Source organism: Melospiza melodia, chromosome 2, assembly GCF_035770615.1.
Source record: "Melospiza melodia melodia isolate bMelMel2 chromosome 2, bMelMel2.pri, whole genome shotgun sequence".
Taxonomy (NCBI): Eukaryota; Metazoa; Chordata; class Aves; order Passeriformes; family Passerellidae; genus Melospiza; species Melospiza melodia.
The window spans coordinates 61960860-61982884 of NC_086195.1; the positions used below are offsets into that span (position 1 = coordinate 61960860).

Sequence of the window (22025 nt, forward strand, 5' to 3'; positions counted from 1 at the left end):
CAAAAAATTAGAACCTTGTAAATTCTCAATAGCATATTATTATTTATAAGGAAGAGATTTTTTTAATGAGAAACACTGGAACAGGTTGCCCACAGAGGTGATCCCTGGAAACATGAAACATTCAAGGTTTCAGGGCTCAGAGCAACCTGACCTAGTGGAAGTTGTCCCCGTTTGTTGCAGGTGGGTTGGAACCAGATGGCCTCTAAAGGTTCCTTCCAGCCCAAAGTATTCTATGATCCCATGATCACTGATTCTAAACAATTTTGTTTTCACATACTTGTGATTAAGCAGTATATTTCTTGAGATATAAGAATTTATAGGCATTGTGAACAAATCTACAAATACAGGAAATTCCATTGCTGAGCTTCAAGCCCCTTTTGAAAAGAAGTTCTTGAAATTTCAGGAATTAGTGATTATATTTCTTTGATAAGTCTTTCTTGCACAGAGTATAAACTACATTTTTTTTATTATCAATTTAACATTGTGCTCTTAAACAGTAATAAAAAATACCCATGAATGCAAATTATTCTTAGCCAATAAAATCCTTACAGGGATTCTGACCCATGATAACATTCTTTAGAATGGGAATGTGTTTTGTCTCCAAGCTTAGTGGATTTATTTGAGGGCTGTAGCCATTTGCACTGCTCATGTTTCAGTCTGTTCCAGCTCTGGGTTCTGACTAGCACCCCTTTATTTCTGCAGGTCTTCAGAGAAACACTGAAATAGGGATTCAATTTTTGTTTAACTTCCTGGGGAAAATGTGTGGCTCGACTGGTTTACCTTCTGTACTGTGGCACAGACCCAAAATTGTTCATCTCAGCCTAAGAGCTAACATCACAGTTTTTAAGCCTGCAGAAATCCCTACCTGATAAAGAATTACAGTGTAGATTAATAGATCCCAAACATCTGCTTCTTTTCTGCACAGGAAAACAAAAAAATTGGGTTTTAAAAAATTTTTAATTGCAAATTTAGATTAAAGAAAACCCTGAATTAAAGAAAACAGTGGCATTAAAGAATAAAACTAAAATTGCTGTGGGAGGGAGCTCACTGTGGTTGTACTTGTGTAGCTGGTGGGTACATGGATGTGTGCACAGATCCACATGCTGGCACACATTTCTCTTTTGTGTTTTATGAGAAGCCTTTCAGATTTGATACTTCTTGGTTATTGGTTTGGGTTTTTTTCAAACACTGCTTTTTAAAGCTATTTTGCATTCTCCAAATGTTTCTCTCTGGCTTGTGTTGGCTGAGTCTGCAATTTTTTTCCTCCTTGTCTGCATCCATACAGGAATCTGGGCATTTTGCATACACATGTCCACCTGTGGTTCCATCATACATCATGGGAAGAAAGTAAAGAGAGAGTGGAGTTTTCCCTTTGAAGTGTTGTGTTTGGAAGTTCATTTATTTCCAGCAGCAGTGATAGAAAACTGTCTTCCTTTTTTTACTATTATTTGTATTCCCCATTATGTAGTTTGTAATTAGTCCAGCCTAATCACCTTGTTATGTAAAGGCCAGTTACATATTGGTGTTACAAATTGCCTCTGAATAAGGAATCCCAGCAAGGTTTTGCTGTGCATTGTAATTTTATAGGAATGCTAAGAAGAAAGACTTGGAATTTGCTTTCACTTTCCTTTAAAACAATTCAGTTTCAGCACTTAGCTTTTGGATTAACTCTTTTGATTATATGTAGTTAAAATTTGATACAGAGCACTTGAATTGAAATGTCACTGTGAGCTGGCAAAGCAAACCATTCAAGTAGTTATTATTTTTAATAACCTTATCAAAATTCTATGGCAAGTACCACACAATTTCCATTTTAACTGATCCAGGGTACTTTTCTACCTGAAGTTTTTCTTTTGTGTCTGATTATGCATAGGATGACTACAGTTATTCAGGGATAAGTTGTTCTCTCATCTACATGATTCTGCCCAATTTGTTTTGGAAAATACACAGTATTTGGTATATACTATATAATTTAAACTTTTTTTATTCATTAAAAGTATTTGTGAAAATTACCATTAAAAAAAAAGCCTTTAGGTAGCCTGATGGAAACTTCCAGGTAAGTTCAGTGTGCTGTAGTTGGGATTTAGAAACATGATATTGAGTAGTTATCTTAGGAAAAAGGCCACTGCCTGAGGAAGCAAATTCACCTGGTGTCGTGCTGAGCATTGCAGTGTTTGCTGTGTAATTTATATAAAATTTATATAATTTTTCTCCTGTCAGTTATGACTGTGCTGTTAAGCTGTCTCCAGCAGTGCTGGATCCATAACACATTGGATTTTTTTGCACTGGATGAGTGAATGTGGCCATGAGGTTTCCCTCCCATGTGGCAAGGTGGGGGTAGAAGAGGGGGGTTTCTATTTTTATCACTGGCTCCTCTTTCTCTTGAGTCTCTGAAGCCCACATGTGGATGTGAGGTAGGTCATGATGGATGGTTGGTGTAGTTTTTAAGGCACTGCTTCCTAGGCCTCCAAGAAAACTGAAAAAGAACCTGGTTGCTAGATCTAGAAAAATATTGGGGAAAAAAGCACAAAATTATTCAAATGCATGGCTGGGTACTGCAGGGAGGAAGGGAACAGTCAGCTGTCTGTGTCTCTTGAGAAAAGGACAGGACATAAATTACCAAGGCAGAAGCCTGACTTAAGGAAGATGGTTGGGGATTCATTTTGATCACAAGGGTAGTTAACTGCAGAAATTAATTCTCTGAGGAGGTTATTGCTTCTCTGGCAGGTTTTCAGAGCAGCTCATGTTCTCCAGCACATTCCCTTTGCCAATACAGAGAGGATCATTGCTGGTAAACTTCCTTGCCCAAGCAGCCAAGCCAGACTGACACTCACCTGATCCCCTGGCACAGCAATCCTGGGGCCACGCTTCACCAGGCCCCTGAGTGCCATGGCTTCTCATAGCTGGACTTTGACAGCATGTGGAAAAGCCCTTAGCTTGATTAATTAATTAGTTTCTCAGGGAGGGGCTGATGGTGTTGATTCTTCCTATAAATCATTTGAATTCTGCTAGTGTTTGAAGTTACTTTGCCATCAGTTTAATTAGTAAGACTTGTATACCAGGAAAAAACTTAGAGACACTATGGTAAACCACAGTCCCCACTAACATTTCTGTTTGTCACCATATTTCTTGTCTGTGCAGAGGAGCAGATGAAAGTGTTGCAGAGAAGACCTGTTCTAGATCTAGAAAGTGTGTTTCTTACTTTCCTTGGAGTGTGTTTTCTGTTAGGTTCTGCTAGGATGGACTTGATTTCTTATGAGAGTCTGCAAATTTTTCTTGTTTTTAAAACAACCAACTCAATGAAAATGTTGTTCTTACAGTCACTGAATATCTAGTCAGTTTAGTCAGTTTTAATTTAAATAATGATTTGATTCCAGGTGAAGCTAATTTCACACTGTACTCTAGCCATGTTGAGTTTGAGGGTGGGTTATGCCCTGAGTACTGAAATTTAGGTTTTTTTTCCTTGCTAGCCCTCACTTCAGATCAACACAAAGTGTTTTGCTATATCCATGGTCACTTCCCTTGGCCTGCCTCTTCCAGTGCCCCTGGAGGTTCAGGTTCTTTGGATCTCTGAACTTTCACCCCAGTGACCGCCTGGGGATGAGGCTGATGCCCCCAGCACCATGGGTGGCCCAGGTGAGAAAGGTATGGAGGCAGGGGTGTTGCCATGCCATGGCTTCATCACCTTCCATGATGCCTTTGGTGTCCACCTTACCCTTGGATACTTCCATGGATAAAAGGTATACAAGTTATTCTTTCCTGAACCATCAGTGCTATGAAACATGCTTCAGCAGAATGAATAGTTCAGGTTGGGGTTTCAGTTCTAGAGAATTGTGATGTCTTTAATTAAAGAACATATGTCCAAGCTCATAAACTCAGTCCAAATTGAGCTTTTAGTGATGTTAATGTAAAGACAGTTTGCTTGTGTAAGTCAAGGGAAGTGATTCATACAATTAAATATGGAAGTCTGATAGATTCTTACTGCAAAGATCTTTTGCATTTTGGTAGAAATTATTTCCACTTTTTCAACATGAAGAATAATTCTGTCCTGACAGTTCCCTTCTGTTTTTAAAACTTGCTGAACTAAAACATAAGCCTTAAGTTTACAATATCCTGGAAATACCAAAGTTCCAGGTCTACTGTCTTGAATCTGTTTTCTGTTTCAAGCCTTTATTTGCCATCCATTCTGTCAGTGTTGTGTCAGTGGGAATTCCATGAAACCTTGCAGGTTACACTGCCTTAATTGTAGCAACTTCAGGGCAATACATTTCAGAAGTTTCTCCAGGGAGGGTCAAGCATCCCACAGCTGTGAGCTCCATGAGAGCACAGCCACATTCCAGTGGTTGGAATGCTCTGCAAGCTGCATATCCACAGCATAGTTTTGGGGTAACTTATATAAATTGTAACTTATAATTGGTAGGAAATCATTGGTAGTAAAATTCCAGTACATTATTTGTGCTTAGGACAACTTCTGCTGCTTTCTAGTGAGTTGTGTTATGTGGAATGCAGCTTTGGAGTGGTGCTGTTAAAATGTTGGTTTTATAGCCAAGCAAATGCCCCTCAATGTGTGTTCTGTCCTGCCCCTTTCTCCTCGGTGTTGCTGAAGCATTCCCATCAGCACCATGTTTGGTCTCTGTGTCTCTGTGATGTTACTGTGTACAAATTCATGCTGTAAGTATATTTCCTTTACCATATATTTCCTCTTCACATTCAGGGCTTTCCTGACTACACAATTTTGAACAGATTTGTCTTAAAATATAAGATGATGGGCTTAAACTGGAAAATGTTTTAAATAGTTCCATTGTCCTCTGTTAGGTTTGGTGTTTGAGGTTAAAACTTTTAGAATTCTCCAAGTGAGGAGAATATAAATGATTCCACTTTCTTTTTTTCCAGAATATATTGATTTCCATGTCAAAAAGGTCAACTTTTGTATGTATTTCATAAACAGATCAATTACTCATTACTTCAAAATCAGCAAAGGACCTATAAATAGCATCCAAGACACTGGCAATCAATTGCAAAACTCTTCAGTAATGAATGTAAATATTTGCTATGAAAATGTTGGTCTTTGTTACTGGTAGGTTGATTTTTTTTCATTCCTCTTAACAAGTGATGCTTCTATTTTCCTGATTCCTAACTTCATAAAGAAAATCACTGCTCAGGGCTGCTTTTGTATAAATGTCATGATGATGTTTGGCTCAGTCATTCCTGTCCTTTTGCAATGCATGTGCCTTTGTGGCAGTGGGTGGCATTCCCAGTGCTCCAGTACTTCCATGGAATCAGGACATCCTCACACTGCACAGATGATGAACAGAGGACTCGAAAGCACCGGCTTCCTTTTTAACCTGCCTGTGCATTGAAGTGTCCTGTGTGTTTTTCCATGAGGTGGGAAGCAACTTAGAGAGGTTCTGGTTGCATTTAAGTCATAAAGCTTCTGTTTGTACGCTGCTGGCTCATCACCCAAATTTAACAACCAGTCCAATGTCACAAAGGAAGTTGGTTCCTGTGTTTCCATCTGCAGCTCATTAACCCAAACTGTGCATAGGATGGGGCTGAATGAAAACATTTTGAAGTAAGCAAGGCTACTCTTAGGACAGCAGTGGTGTTTATCCTGTGTGGCCTTGACCCATGGAATGCACTGACTGCAGGTAGTGATGCTTTAGCTCAGAGCTGTTCATCACCCAACAGCAGCATCTCCCAAATTCCAGTCAGTGCTTAGCACTCAGGGGCCACTGGGGTCCCTCTGATGGTGCCCTCTGGAGCCTGGAGACCTATACAGGAGAAAAGCCAAGAAATCTGGGTGTGCAAGAGGAGGAGGAGCAAGGATGCGGTGATCTGAGGGGCTGTGTGGGACCTAATGGATCCTGGGAGCTGGATATGTGCCTCTCAGAGAAAAGGGGATGCTGGGCTTCCTCAAAGCAGGAAGCAATCTAGAGACAGGAGCACATTTGTGAGACAGTGCTATGTAGCAGGATGGTCTCCACAGGAGGAGAAAACAGAAACTTCTGTGGAGCTTTTCATAGGTCAATGTCCTGTCCCCTCACTGCAGCCCAGAATCCAAATCAACTTTGACCTCTGTCACAAGGAAGTGGTCCTAGCTCAGACTCCTGCAGAAAAATGCAGCTGACATTCTGGCTAAACCCATCATGCAGAGCAAGAAAAGGGAAATAGAACAGAAAACCTGGAATATGGTGGTTGGATTAAGGATTGCTACAGACTGGCAAGTCAACTTTGAGATGACAGGATGTCATTTTACGACATAGAAAACATACTAGCAAATAATTTGGCAAATTTTTAAAACTTCCCAAGGAAAGTACTTTTGTGTTTCTCCAGGATACAACTGAATGCTTTCTAGATTATGAATTGGGGGTAGAATCTTTTTGAGAAGAGTCCCAGGGAAGAAGACTTAATTTAATCCTGAAATCTAGAAAGAGCAGAGATTTCTACCTTGCTTTAGAGCCAGCCAGTAAAGTCACATAGCAGTTGCAGACTTTGCTGTTCAGATATGTTTAATGACATCAAATTTTGGCATATGTCTTGCTGATCTTTAGAATTTCAGTTTGAGTAGTGTATTTAATAGAAAATGGCACAGTATGTTCCCAAAAGTGTCCTAAAGATTATATCTGTTAGTGTCAGTTTTGCAGAGATGTATTAGTTAACTGTACTGCACAGGAGTGAGGAACATTTCTTGTTAATTTAGGGAGGGAGAAAGCTTGATGACACATGCAAATGGCACATCATATATTTAAAGTAATGTGTATGTCGCCTACACGAACTGCATTTGTCCTTTCAACATCTTTCTTAGCTTGAGCACTACCAGTTTTGAATTTTATGTGACTGTGATATTAATACACCTGTTAAAGAGAAGATTAATTATATAATGGCATTTTTATTAAGGATTAGGTACCCTTTGGGAGAATATATATATATATATACATATATATATATCTATAGCCCTGATGATTTCTGCCATGAAATTGCTGTCTTCCTTTCTTTACCTGGCAGCTGTCAGTGCTCAGGAAGGAGCTGGGCCAACTCGTTCCCTGCAGGAGCAGCACAAAGTTCTTGGGGTTATGGGAGACACTAATTCTCAAGGTGTTAGCATCTGTGTCTGTAGATGTGCCAACAATCCCAGTTTATGCAGCTGCATGGAGCAGTGCTGAGACACAGCTAGAGAGCTACAACAGTGCCTACATGAATGTGGAAGTGGGGTGAGGGCAGTGCTTGGAAGTTCAAGTAGGCATAAGATTCTCTTCCATGAGAGTGGAACTGAAGTGCCAGGAACAGCTGTCCTGTAAAACTCCTCTTTGACATGCTACAGATGCCCTCAAAGGACAGGAGGTGGCCCAAGTGTGAAAGAGTGCAGGAGAATCTGCCCCAAGCCTGTGTGCCAGCACTTAAGCAGAAGCACACGCAGAAATACTTGGTGTGGTTCCAGCAGTGCTTCACCCTGGTTCTCTCCAGCCTTCCCCAGAAAGCTGCAGTGTAGGGATGACTTTGCACTGAGGCAGCTGGGCAGGGGCACCCAGTGCTGCAGTTTGTTGTCTGAGGAAGAGATTCACTGGCAAAGCTGCTGCTCTGGTGGAGCACAGGAACCGTGTATAGTGTGGGGATTAGCTTAGCTTTAAGCTGGAGTATCTGAGCAAGTAATTTTCTAAATTTATTCTTCAACCATGGCAGAAACTATTCCTCTTTTTAGACACTTCTGTTGGCTCTGAGGAGGTGACTCTTCTGAGCTATAAAAAGGACAATTTTGTACCAGATACAGAGCTGCTTCATAATGATAGGTTCAGGAGCAAGACCTTTTTATCTCAGATCCAGTACCTTCAACTATTTCTCCACCTCCAGTCATTATGTTGCAAAAGAGCATGTGGGATTTCCAGGGATCTGATCCCGTGTTTAACTACAGGTTGGTAAACAGCAGCACTGGCAGCACTGGACTGTGCAGCAGCCAGCCCTACTCCCATCTTCCCTCTGGCTCCTTGGCTCTTCAGGAACTTTTTAGCTCTCTGTGCTTTGTAGCCTCTGATGTTCCTGCTAATGCCAGGAGCCACCTCACACAGCTTTGTGCTTCCTGCCTGGCACTAGACAAAGCAAAGCAGAGCTCCTCAGCCAGTTCATGGTTACCTCTCTCTGAAAAGCTCAGAGGGAGTCTCTGTACCTGGGCACTTGCAGTGGGGAGAGCACAGCTCTGTCTCCAGCTGGCTCTCGATGCTGCCTGCTAAGGCTCAGGCAGTGCCAGCTCACGCTGCAGTTGTTGCCAAGGGCACAGAGCAGGTTTCTCACTTCACTCCCTGGGAAGCCAGAATGGATGTGCACCCTGAGATGTTTTGGAGACTGGGCTCAGTTCAGCAATGGGTATCTTTTCCCCAGGGAGCAGTTATTAATGCCTTCACAATAAATGATGGCTGTGAACACAGTGCTTGAATGTCCTGGTGATGGCAACAGGATCAGAGCAGGGGACACATGCTCTGAAGCTGGTAATGGCATCTCCCTTCATGTCCTGCAGCAATGGGATACATGGATTAATTCTAAATGCATTGGTAACATATGGGTCCAAAATTGTTTTGTGCTATTTAGAACAAGTCCTTTGAGCTAAGGCTGTTGTAAATTCTAATTAGTTCATGCTAATCTCCATAATAGGCAGTTATTTCTAATGCAGATCTAGCTGATGATGTCTGACAGCATTTTCCACACTTATTTATACACTGGCAGCAAGCTGGTATCATGCTAGGGTCACAATGTTTGCTCAGGTTAAGAAAACTTTATTTTCTGTACTCTGCAGGGAGTTTGTATTTGCTGCAGGCTTGTTCCTGTTCCAGGAGTACTGATTTATGCCTGTTTGCTTGTATCTGTTTGTGCAGAAAATAGGGAAAACTCCTTCAGCCGTTCCCGAAGCTCCAGCGTGTCCAGCATCGACAGGGACTCCAAGGAGGCAATCACAGCTTTGTTCTTCATGGAGTCCTTTGCCCGAAAGAATGACTCTGCTGTTTCCTCCTGCCTCTGGGTTGGGACAGGCCTCGGGATGGTCATAATCCTGTCCCTCAATCTGCCTGCCAGCGACGACTTACGGCACTCAGAGCCAGTCATGGTGTCTCCAAGTGGTGAGAGTGCAGCTCTTTTCCTGCTTTTATCTGTCTGGGTACTATGGGGCAATAAGTGCATGATTTTGTAGGGCCTTCTGGGCAGAAGTGTTTCAAAAAATCAAGCAGTGGTCACTCACTGAGTGGAGGGCACACAGGTAAAGATGCTGATGAGGGACCAACAGCTTCATGGACTGAGACACTTTGGTTGTGTTAGCTCCAAATGCTGCCTTGTGTAGCAGGCAAAGTTACATGCTTCTTGTGAGAACCAGAGCTCCTTCATATTGTGAAATTACAGTCCTGTTTACAATTCTGTCTGGGATTCTGCAAGCAGTTTGGCTGTCTCAGTATCAGAAAGCTGCAGAGAAGCAGAAGGGAGTTCAGGAAAGGAAACAAAAATGTTGGCAGGTTGCTGTACCAGGAGAGATCCTTGGCTGAGTGAGTGACAGATGGTGTAGCAGAGAGAACAGAGGGCTGAGAGGTCAGGTCTGAGGAGAGGCAGCATGTGCTTTAAAAATGGACAAAAAATGGAGAATCCACAGAAGCAGAGGTTTCCCACCCCCAGTTTGTTTAGAAAAACAATGCTGGAAGGTCACCAGACTTGGAGCAATTTTACTGCTGGGGAATACATATTCTGCTAGTATAATGTAGAGATAAACAACAGGCCATCTTTAACAGCATGTATTCCATCCATCATTATAGATATCAGCTGCCTGAGACCTTTCCAGTACTGGCAGGCTGTTTGTTCACCTTCTCCTGTGCTCAGGAAGAACTGAGCAAGCACCCCTTGTCACCTTGGCTGGATTAATGTGTGTGCTGTGTTTACCAAAGCTGGTGTCAGCTGTGCTGTGCTGACAGGCAGCCTGGCTGTGGTGGCAGTGCCAGTGAGAGGAAATTCAGGGAGTTCTGTTCTGCAGGCACCGTGCTGACCCTGAAGGGAGCCGTGCTGACCTTCGCGTGCTTGGACTGCATGGGGACACTGACACACCAGCCCTATGAAGTATGGAGGGACCCACACAGTGCTGATGACGGTGACAAAACAAGGAAAAGGAAACTTGTCATGCATTCCCCTTCCTCCTCCCAGGATATGGGTGATCATCAATTTGCAGTCATTTGTTCAGAAAAACAAGCCAAAGTCTTCTCATTGCCTTCCCAAACATGTCTTTATGTCCACAACATCACCGAAACGTCCTTTTTATTGCGAGCAGATGTGGTCACCCTCTGTAACAGCGTCTGTCTGGCGTGCTTTTGTGCTAATGGGCACATCATGACACTGAGGTACTTATCTAACTAATCTTGTGGCAAAACTAAGCAAAGAGGTGGCACAGTGCTGTCATATTCCACTTGTGTTTGCTCCAGGGTGCCTGGTGCTCTGCATTAACTCCCTGGTGGGTGTGTTTAATTCCCTGCCTTGATGCAGCCATACCTTGGGCTGTCTCCGCCTGGGGAGTTAAAGCAGGCAAGTGCACAGTAAAGCAAGCTCCTGGTGTTTTCCAGTAGTCCCCTACCTGTGACAGTTGATGGCTGGTGATTTTTAACTGTAATAAAAAAAAAAAGCCCTTATAATTTTGCCCAGTTATGGTGGGTCAGGTATAGAGAAGTATAAAACTCAGCCACAGAAAGGGTTCTGTTTATCCTTTGTGAAGTACCAGGTCCCACTCTTGGCACTTCTGTAGCTTTTCTGCTCAGAGCACTTGGTTCCCCTTCCTTGTCCCTTCCTCCCAGGAGCTGACTGTGCAGTAGCCCTGTGGTTGTACCTTCACCTTGCTGCTCCCTGTTTCCCTGGCCAGGCCATTTAAATTTGGAAAAAATACTGCTCAGAAACCATGGAAAGCTGGAGGACAGCAAAGGTGATGCTGGAGCCTGTGTCCACAGGGTGGGAGCAGGGCCCTGCCAGGCCCTTTCCTACAGATGTCCCTGCAGGCCTTGCCCTGCAAACGACCCAGCCATGTGGCACAAGCCATACTGTGCCACATGCACATCCCATGTCCAGACAGAAGCAGAAGCCTTAGGGCCATGGAGGCAAGGCAGCTGAAACCCCTCCATGCAAGCAAACAAAATCCGATGGGAATGCAGCATTTTTATGGCAGGATTTTTCAGCTTAGAGCTGTACTTTAAATATTGCAGTTATAAAGAGCATAAAGTGAAGTGTTGGTTGAAAATGCAGGCACAGAGCAGCTGTTCCATGCTAACCTGGGAATGTGCTTCTCCTCAGCTTGCCCAGCCTCCGCCCGCTGCTGGACATGAACTATTTGCCTGTGACAGACATGAGGATAGCACGGACCTTCTGTTTCACTAACGAGGGGCAGGCTTTGTACCTGAGCTCTCCCACAGAGATCCAGCGCCTGACCTACAGCCAGGAGATGTGTGACAACCTGCAGGTAGGGCTCACACCTCACCCTGTGCCCCTGTGTGGCAGGGACAGTGCCCTCACTCCTCAGGGCCAAACTGGCCCTGATAAGCACAGTGCTGCAGGGGCAGGACAGATCTGTTCCTCTCCACTTGCCCTGACTGAATGATGCCAAAGCAACAGGGAGAGGTCAGCAGCTCTGTTGTTCCTTGAGCTTTTTCATGCACTCTGACCTGCACCTGTGCAAAAAGTCTTTACAATGTCAGAGATGGGCTGCTTTGGTTTGGTTATTTTACAATGAAAATGCAAATAAAAATGTCACTTACTGAGGAGAAGGGAATTGTGAGAGGTAACAGGGAGAAACATGAGCAATAAAAGGAAAAAAAAAAAAGGGGGGGGAATAAGTTCTGGGTTATATAATTAGCAGTGAACCAGAATGGAAGTATAAAAGAAATGGTCCTGCCAGCACTCATTATGCCCTAAGGAATAACATGTGCTGAGCTGCTCAACTCACATCACAGCACTGTCTGTCTCAAGTCTGAAAAGGCACTTTGAGGAGCAGGCAGGCATTGCACACCAGCTTTTGTGCACCAGAGAGGAGATTATTTTGCAAGGAGCCAATTTTAAAATAATCTAAAGGTTTGACCAATGCATCTTAGACTGTGGACCAACAACAAGAGGCTGTTACAAGCTAAATTGGGTTTTTTACCAGCCTTAACAGCACCCTGTAACTACCAAGAAAAGGGGAATACAGCCCTTGCTTCTCTGTACTGCTGGACTATGGCTGCTTTTATCTTGGCTTTTAGGCAAAAAAGGTTTGCATGGTCATTATGTGTGTACAGAAAGCAGATGACCCAGTGTCACCTGCTACTTGGGAAAACAAAGCTGGGCTGCATGAGAGCTCCACTTGGGCTCCAAGGGCTGCAGTAATTTTTCTCCCCAGAGCAGGTGACAGTGCAGAGCAGCAGTGGCTGTGAGTCACAGCGCTGCCCTCGCCCCCAGGATCTGCCTGCTGTGTGCAGCACAGCAGCTGGGTCTGCCTGCTGAGGCTTGGCTGAGCAAACACAGAGCTGAGCAACAGGGCAGAAACTGTTCTCAGCACACACAGGCCCCTGGTTTCAAACACTAATGGCACTGCACACTTTTCCCATCAGTTTTCCAGAGAGCCTGCTTTTCCTAATACTGCTGCAGATAAATCTGAGCCTGACATTTGTTGGGAGTGACTGTTCCAAGATGTGGCACCAGAGCAGTGCCTTCAGCAGATGTGCTTATTTAGCAATGCTGATGGCACACTAATGGGGTGGGGGAAGGTTGTAGGAAGGTAATGAATTTTGTTTAGAAAGGAAAAAACCAACTAAACTACAAACCACCAAACTCTGAATTGCTGGCAAGCGCTGAACTCAGGTGTGCTATAAAAGGAGAGCAGAGTGACTGCCCAGCCTGACTGGGCAATCACTAAAGCAAAATAGATAATACACAGTAAATTGTTTATTCAATTATAGTGTCACCTCTGCTGTTTCTAAGCAAAATGCAACCTTATCACTGGTATTTTTATTCTGTATTAGCTGCAGGTTTTATTCTCTGGTAACAAACATGGGGCTGAGCAGTGACAAACCAAGTCCCTTTGAAAGCATGAGTGAGTCTAGTTTGCCCAAGCATTTGTCAGAATACACAAATATCACCTGCAGCATACTGGTCACACAACAGACTCTTTTAAAACTAGTTGATTAGGTCCAGTGCATGTGGCTTGTTAATGAAAAGCAAGAAAACACCTAGAATCACTTTCACCCCACTAACCTTTTACATGGATGTTTTTCTGGCTTTACTAGGACATGCTTGGGGATTTGTTTACTCCTGTGGAAACACCAGAAGCCCAAAACAGAGGCTTCCTCAAAGGACTTTTTGGAGGAAGCGGACAAGCTTTTGACAGAGAGGAGCTTTGTGAGTAATTTATTGCTTGGGGTTTTTTGGGCAGAAATTTATTCTCGAGATCTCCTGCCCTTGTCATCTAGGAATGGAGCAGTGCACATGATTTAGATGACTGATGAAAAGAGAAAGTTGACCTGGTGGAGGAAGGGAAGGGTTCTTGTCTGCCATTCCATAACTCCTTCATCTTGGCAGCTTCTTTTGATCAGCTGAGTGTGGGGCACACGACTGCCCTGCAGATGTGGTGGCGGCAGATCAAAACCTTCCAGATGTGCCACCCGCCCCTGGAATGGCGCCACTGCTGCAAGGAGGCAGCTGGAGACTGGGCAGCACTGACAGAGCCAGGCCAGGCGCTCATCCCTGTCTCTCTGTCTGTCCGTTTCTCCTGTGCAGTCGGCGAGGCCACAGCAGGAAAAGCCTCCCGCAGCCTGGCCCAGCACATCCCCGGCTCGGGCGGGATCGAGGGCGTGCGAGGAGCGGCGGGCGGGGTCATCGGGGACCTGACCCGGGCGCGCATCGCCCTGGACGAGAGGGGGCAGAAGCTGGGCGAGCTGGATGAAAGGACTGCCAGCATGATGGCCAGCGCAGAGGCCTTTTCCAAACATGCACACGAGGTAGGAGCCCTGGCATCCACACCCTGCGATGGGAACTGCCAACCCTGTGTGCTTCCATTTGGGAAAGCCAAGTGCCCTTCTCTCCCTTCACCCAGTCACGGTGTGCTCATGTCAGCATGGCGTTGTTCCTGCTCCCAAACTATCAGAGTGCCAAAAATAAACACAGCCCTTCCTTTCACGTTTCCAGAAATGAGCATCCATTGTTAGCCTCTGAATTTAGAACATGGCACTTCTCATCTTGCCTTTCTCACTAATTCGTTATGGTTTGTTTTTTTAAGCCACTTAATGCAGCACATCCATGCAGTAGGGCAGAAAAGAGGTAGGTGGATGAGTGCAGAGGAACCTTTACAGATCTTACTGGGAAAAGGAGAACATTACTAGTACAGCCCTGTGGTACTGTTATGTAGAATAGACCTTGCCAGGAATAGGAATAGCTTCTGTGCTTGGAGCTGGAAATGGAAAGCTTTTCCATCCCACGCTGTTAAGACTGGGAAAACTAAAATGATTTTTCTTGAAGATAAAACAACATCAAAGCATACTTCCCAAAATGCACGTTTTTCATTTCATGTGCATCACATCTCCAGACAAGACCTTTACATTTTTATTGGCTTTTGTTAGTGTGAGGCAGAAAGAATGTGCCCTGAATTGCAAGAAGTTTATATAGTCAGGGCATATCTACTATGCTCCATAGAGAAGTGTCTTTTTATTCCTATAGAAAGCAAGTTCCTTTAATTTTTGAAGAAGAAAAGTAGTTAAAGTTCCTCAGGGAAAATCTTCTAAAACCAGCAATAGCAGGTAACGCTTTTTACACGTACTAACTATGAAATTAAATATGAGATCTCAGTGGACCCAAGACCTGCTGACATTGTTAGTGAAGTATTGCATTGTTCTGCATTTATTAATTCTGAAGTTTGACAGTTAATGGGCCTGGATCATGTGTGGTCTCTCACATGCAGGGTGGTGTTTGATTGCCATTTGTTTGGTTTTCTCCCCATCTCTGTAGGTGATGCTCAAATACAAGGACAAAAAGTGGTACCAGTTTTAGACTTTCAAAGAAGCTGCTTGTGGCTTTATTAAGAACACTGTTCAGGGAAGCAGCCTTTATTCCCAGTCACTGGCCAGAGACAGTTTTTTCTCCTAGAAGATGTTTTCCTGTTACTGTTATTGGATCATCACAGTGGACGTCAAGGAGAAATTTACAGACCGTGGGATGGAAGCTGGAATCATGAGGGTCTTTCCAAAAGCTGACTCTTGGGGGGCTAATTTTTTCCCAAAAGGAACTCAACCATCACTGTGGCATGTAGTTTTTCAGGAGCTGTAGGTATGAACTGTGGGGAGGGCGTCTGGTGAAAAATATTCTGTACAAACTCGAATGTTAATGCACTTATAAAACTTTGCATGACTAATTGCCAACTTAAAAAAAAAAAAAAAAAGAGAAAAAGGAAGCATGTTGTGACCGAAGAAAAATGGGTTTTATTTCTATTCTGAGCAAAAAAAAAAAAAAAAAAAAAAAAAAAGAAAAAACACCTAAATGACAAAAATCTTTATTTTTTAAAAGTTACATTACAAAAAGCCAGGATATTTCAAGCATGTTTGCTACTGGTCTCCACATAAAAATGAGTTGAGCTGCATTTTCTTATCTGCTATTTATTACCCTTGAAAAGCCTTGCTTAAGGCAGTGCTCTTTAACTCCTACCAGAAAAATAAATAAATTTAAAATCCTATCCCCAAAATCTAACGATTTTGCAGGTAGCTGGACAGGCACTATCTAAAATGATCATTAAGAAATGTGCATAGATGGTTTATTTGCAATGCAGAGCACCTAAAACATCATCCTAATCTATATTCTTTAAAATGTGCTCTAGATTCATCTGTTGTCCTTGAAGGGGGCCCGTGGCACTTTTCATCCCCGTGGAGTCTGTATCACTTGGTTGCCTTATTTCCCAGTAACAGGAATAGAAAACCAGCTTTGGAAAGCATTTCTTCAAGTTTGGAAAGGCAAGATGGGAACCCAGAGTCCCATCAAACACTGCTCAGAGGCTGCTTAGCAGCTTGCAGAGCAGCCTAAGTGCTCAACTGAAATTATGAGAGGAGGCCTGCACAGAAACCCCCCAAAACCTGTGACAGAAAGAGAGATTAGAGCAGGAACACTACACAGTGGGCCAGGGAGGAGCATGGAAAACCATTGCCAACATATATATGGAACACAGATATAGAGTGACACCATGGGTGAGTGGCAATTTGTACTCTGCTCACACTGCTAAAAGTAATTTGCTTCTGCTCCAGAGTGGCTTGTTTGGTTTTTGCAGTGAATGCTGCAGGAAACTCTGCAGCCACAGAGGAGAACAGTAAGCTGGATTTATTGCCTATCCTGGTGGAGTGCTCCACCCTGTCCTACAAGACTCACTGCCACACTGGTCAACTCTTAGGTTAGAAATGTTTCCAAGATTGGCTTGGAAACAAGGCACTGAAGGCTTGTTCTCATGTGTCTGGACATAATTTCAAATTAGAAAAAAGAAAGTGAGGAAAAGCTGGAAAAACAGCCTTTAAAATGTTTCTTTTGAAGAAATGTAACATCTTCTGTCTCTTAAAGGAATCCTGATGGACACTGATGGAGACAGGCACCATCCCACTCCCACCTAGACCTTAATTTCACTGGTGTTTGTATCATCACAGTGTTCAGATGATCCCTCTCAAAGACATCTTTTCCTTCTTCTTCCTTTGCCTACAATAAAATACAGCCCAGGAAGCTGTACCATCCACAAGTCTGGCCTCACAGCTGGCCCACTGCACAAGTTAAAGGGTTGGGAGAGATTTGAGGTGTTAAGTTTTAAATTCCCATTGCAGCAGATCAGAATTTCATGATTTACAGGATTTTTACACTTTGCTGTAGCTGAAACCAAAATGATGGCCCTGACAGGTCCAGCTCAGCTGGGAATGAGACTCCACAAGTTTCCCTGGCACAGGGGAAACTGCTCTATGTGGTCAGAACTGTAGAAACTTGCAGGGAAAAAGGACAAAGCCTGAGCAATGCCTGGGCTTGTGCTGAGAGCTCAGGAATTGGAGTTGTCCATGACCCAGGAGGATTTCTCTGTGTGTAAGGAAAAGCCAAATTTGCCAATCTGATGGCAGTAGGAACTGGGTTGGGGAATTCCTTCCAGGGGCTGGGTCACAGAAGTAACCACTTGTGCCTGTGAGGAGGCACTGCTCTAAGCAGGCTTGAGAATGAGAAATAAAGGAGATCATTGTGGCAATTTGATCTTCAGTCCAAACCTGCATTCACTGGGGCTCTGCTCCGGCCTGGAATCCAAACCCACTGTCTCTGGGCAACAAAATCATTTGGGGCAGCATTCAAAATGTCCAGCAGCCAGCTAATTTTCCATTCTGCCCTGCTGTGTAGCAGTCAGAAGCAGCTCCAGAGGCTGATTGGAATCATGGGATCCCTGAAGAAAATTTAAGAGCAACTTCTGACTGCTGATCACTGCAGCTCACCCAGAGAGAAAAGTGTCCTCAACAAGTCTTTACACAAGGCCCAACTGTCTCTGGCTGCCAACAGTCTTTAACACCAGGGTGAAAAAAAAACCTGCCAGTAGGTTTCCATTTGCATTTTTATGCAACAGAGAAATGAGAATTTAGCAGCCCTCAAACTTAAAGTTTTGAATGCTAAACTTTTAAGCAACTTTTCTTTAGTACTCTCCATCAGGTCACAGCTTTCCACTCTTATATATTTTACATATTTCCAGACAGTTACCAATTACAATTTCTGTTAAGTTCACCACTTGTGACTATAATTATCAATTTTCTTGTAGTCTGTAGAGATCTAAAAAGTTGTATATGTTTGTATATAGAACATTCTATATATATAATATATATATGTAATGTATATGTTGTATAAGTTTGTTAGTGCACACTGTTAAATGCTTTCTATCAAGATTTACCATGTATGTGGAAAAAACCCATCACTTAAAAAGTTCAATGAGGGAGGAAAACTCTTGCCTGGGTGATTTATTGTGAAATGAGGGGGAGTGTGGGATTTTTGCCAGGCTTGCCCTGCACGCTGCTCAAGGCTGTCAGTGACAGGCACAAAGGAGCTGCAGCATTCCCAGCGAGGAGAGCAGCATCTGACTGCAGCACTGGGACTGGCTGGAGGAAAATCAAGGACATTGGCTGTCACTGGATGTTGAAATCTTTCTGTGCTTTCACCTTTCCCACTCAGACAGCAGCACCTCAAGCAAAATCCCAAGCTTAGATGTCTCTTGAGCCTCGCAATCCTCAGCTACACCAGGCCAGACTGGCTGGAAGTATTAGTTCAGTTTAAAATGCTGTTTGTTCATTTAGATACTTTGTTCTCTCACATTCTTCTCTCCAGGAGCTCTGTCACAATCAGATCCAAAACCAGTTACACAGAACTTCCAACAGCACACACACCTTTGGGTTTGACCAGATGTTTGTAATCTTATGTCTAGTGCTGTAGATAGAGAGAAAAAATGCATTAAATTAGATTATTTATAAGTCTGCAGAGTTGGCAAGTCTTCAATGAAGTACAAGCTACTTTATTTATTAATAAAAAAATTAAATCTATTCCTAGAGCTTTAACTTCAGTTGCAAACCTTGAATTAAAAGACATGACAATTGAAATTTTGAGAATCAGGTTTTGTTTTCTGTAATTACCTGGGGGGAGGGGGTTTAAGTTTTTTTTACAGTTCTGCAGTTCAACTGTCTACATCAATTAGTCATTCCCCACAGCACCAGGATTGTTACAAAAATGTGTAACAAAAAATACTCTATTTACTACATGTATTGTATAAAATTATCACATAAATCCTTCTCTAAAACAGTTTCTACTCCTTTTCCAGAATGCCTTTCACACCACAGTGCGTGCATAATGCAGGTGGGCATAGAAAGCTTTTACTTTTTCAATAGAAATCACTTCAGAGCTGCATCCAGCCTCAGCCCTCCTTCATGTACAAACTGTGTGTGCTGCAGCACAGGCAAAGCCACAGCTTTTGGTTAATTTTGCCCCTCAAAACGCCCCATGCACCTTTTCCCATAGCCCAAAGGTGAGTCCAAGCACAGCATATTTCAGTCTTGGATGTTCCTCTGCCTTGGCAGGCTCTGGTAGGAGCACACTCTCTCTCTCTCTCATGCAGGAACTGCTGTGGACCTTCGTAGCCAACTCTTCCTCTTAGGTGTATAAGCAATAGTCATGTAAATGAGTGTTTCCATTCATGTGTTTTGTTTTGTGATTAAATCAACAAATCAAACATTGTACTTTTTTAAATAGCAGCAAATATTCAGATTCAGTGTCAAGGAAATGTGGGCTGAGTATGTGTGTGGTTTGTTGACGAGTCATTACCTGTCTCAGAATGAAGGCTGATCTGGGGTGAGCCACACACTCCTGTGCTAACCATGTCCTGTTTCCACAGGTATCCTAAATCAGTATCACAAAGCTAAGGCATCTGAAAGTGAGGCTGTCTCAAGCCCCCAGTAACAACCAAAAAATAAATTAAAAAAAAAAAAAAAAAACAGAGGGAAAGAAAATAAAGGAAAGAATTGATACTAGTTGGTGTAATCTCTTTTTTTCCAACTTCTACATTCTTTATAGTGTTTCAAAGGTGCATGGTTTGTGTAAAGCCTTTGGTTGGAGTTTTCACTTCTCATTCAGGAATACAAAAATTGCAGTTGTGGTTGATGCTGGGGTGGGGATGGCCACCTCCCTTCCTCCAGCAGCTCCTGCCAGGACAGAACCCTTGCCCAGCTGATGTTCCCATGCTCCATGGCAGGGAGCTCACACGGAGCTCCTGACAGCCATGCAGGGAATGTCACCAGCCTGGACCAGGGCCCTTCCTGTCCCTCCCACTCAGGGTGAGCTCTGGGAAGGGCAGGACGGGTTCAGTGTAAGGGCTCCTCCCAGCAGCACCTTGGAATTTCTGTGCCGGGAGAAGCTCCAAGTGTCAGCCACAGGTGCTGAGCTCCCCTCTCCCTCTTGCCAGCCACGTACAGCTCTCTCCATCAAATGCAAGCAGCACAGAGGGAGGCCAAAAGGACCCGATCAGATCAGATTACCAGTGCCATTATGTGTCGCCTGTCACCGCTTCCAGTATCCAGGGTTTTAGAAAAGGAAAGCTGCAGCAGAAAACCAAGGCAAGACAAGCTTGTGGTCTGCATGTGAGGAAAGGCACCGAGAGGCTGCAGCAAACATCAAAGGCGTGAGTTCCTGCTACCAAGGCCGGGCGAGTCCTGCCCCGGACCGGTAGCCATTAATGCACATTTGAGTCATTCTGAGCAGAAAGGAGATGGGAACCCACCAGACCAGGCTGTCCCTGTGAGGAGATGGGTCCTGCAGGTTCCCATCACAGGAACACAAGGCACTCCCAGTGACAAGAGCTGTTTGCCAGGACTGCATCCCAGCTGGATTTCTTTTGGCAGGCAGGCACATCCCTGCTGGGGCAGCAGCCAGGCAAGGGCACTAGTAGGAATTCTGTGTGCACCAAGGGACAAGGCTGTGAACAAGTTGTAACAAACAGAACTCTTACCCCTCCTGCAGCATCCATCTGTCCTTGTGCCAGGCTGTGCCAGCTGACAGGAGGCTGGCATGGGCTGTGAAGGGAGAAACACACAAACAAGCTGAGGAACAAACACTACCAGATGCATCCCATCCTGACTACACACAGACTGAGACTCACCTGCACCCTGGTTATCAGGTCCTGAATTAATAAAATGCCCTCAGCCAATCAGAGGTGGAGGGAAAGAAGCCCACAGACAAAACCAGATAAGTAATGTGAGCAGCCAGGCTCCTTCTCACCACCTTCAGAAAACAACACAAACCCTTTTCTGCAGTTCTGGACAGTGCCTCTGCTTACCTGACTTTGCCCTCTTCTGCTTCCACTGCTCAGTCTCGCTAAGAGTTAAAGTCTAATGAGAATTGGGGAATGCAAATAGCAGCAATCAGAAAACAGCTCAGAGCCAGTCCCTGTAACACAACTCAAATGCCACAGTGGCTACCTCTTATCTTCTCATTTGCTCCCAATTACTGCTTAATTAAAATGAGCCCATCGAGTTTGTTAGTCAAAATAAGTTTGGGTACACGTTAATCCCCTTACTGATTAGCATCACCCCCTTCTAGAGAGCTTGCTGAGAAATCCGTGTGAGATCCATCCTTGGGAAGCTCTGAAGGCAGCGTGTGGGAGGGAAATACTGTAATGTGCCAAGGAACAAGCAGCCCAAATGACAGCAGCCCCAGCGAGGCCTGGAATGCAGCACAGGTGTGTCACTGCAGGACACCCAGGACAGGAAATCTTTAGGCCATGAGAATTGATAATGAGCCCAAGGCAGCATCTTCACAGGCAGAGCACACAAATGGTCAGGCACCAGGGGGCCGAGGCTGGGATCTGTTAGTAACAAAAGCTTTAATACAGTAAGAAAAAAGACAATGCTGTGGATAAAGAGCTCAGCCATCAGGTGACAGGTGTAGAAAGCCGTGGCATAGAGCAGGCAGGAAGAAAACAAAAAAATCTCAATGTAAGCTGGAATAGAGAACAGGAAAGAAGGCCAAGGCAGCGCTGAGAGGGGCAGCCAAGGCAGCCTCACCTGGGGCTCTGGCTCAGTGTCTGCTTTGCTGCACAAGAGGCAGGAGGTGGTGGATCAGAGCCTGGGATGCAGCCTTTGTGAGGAGGAGGCTCCATGAACACCTCGGAGCTCTCCCTGTGCTCTCCAGCCCTCGGTGATGCCGGGATAAGGGCCCTGCCAAAGCGCCCTTTGAAGTTAACGATGCCGAGCCCCTCTCCGGCTGCTCAAAGCCGAGTGTGCATCCTCTCAGATCAGGCTGAAACAGCAACTTCAAAAGTACACGGCTTAAAAAGGACCCAGCAGAAGTTCAGAAATGAAAGGATAATTAGGGGCTTGAAAACTTCTCACAGGAGGCAAGAATGGCAAGATGGAGATTGATTGCATTAGGGAGGAACCGCAGAAAAAAAGATACAATAATTAGAGGCATAAGGAAGATGAGGGGAGGCACTTGTCCTCCCTTTCTTGTGAGATACAAGGGCAAGA

At 44.2% G+C, this 22025-nt stretch overlaps 1 protein-coding gene across 9 annotated transcripts in view; it reads left to right on the forward strand.

Annotated features, from left to right (window-relative positions):
* Positions 1-15414, forward strand: part of STXBP5L (syntaxin binding protein 5L) — a 180376-nt gene extending 164962 nt beyond the window's left edge. For all 9 annotated transcript variants that reach the window (XM_063148406.1, XM_063148408.1, XM_063148414.1 and 6 more), the window contains 6 exons: positions 8865-9104; positions 10001-10361; positions 11299-11464; positions 13263-13374; positions 13753-13973; positions 14977-15414. In XM_063148406.1, the coding sequence (XP_063004476.1) occupies positions 8865-9104; positions 10001-10361; positions 11299-11464; positions 13263-13374; positions 13753-13973; positions 14977-15018 (1142 nt within the window). In that variant the 3' untranslated portion in view covers positions 15019-15414. The remainder of the gene's footprint in view (positions 1-8864; positions 9105-10000; positions 10362-11298; positions 11465-13262; positions 13375-13752; positions 13974-14976) is intronic.
* Positions 15415-22025: the final 6611 nt, after the last annotated feature.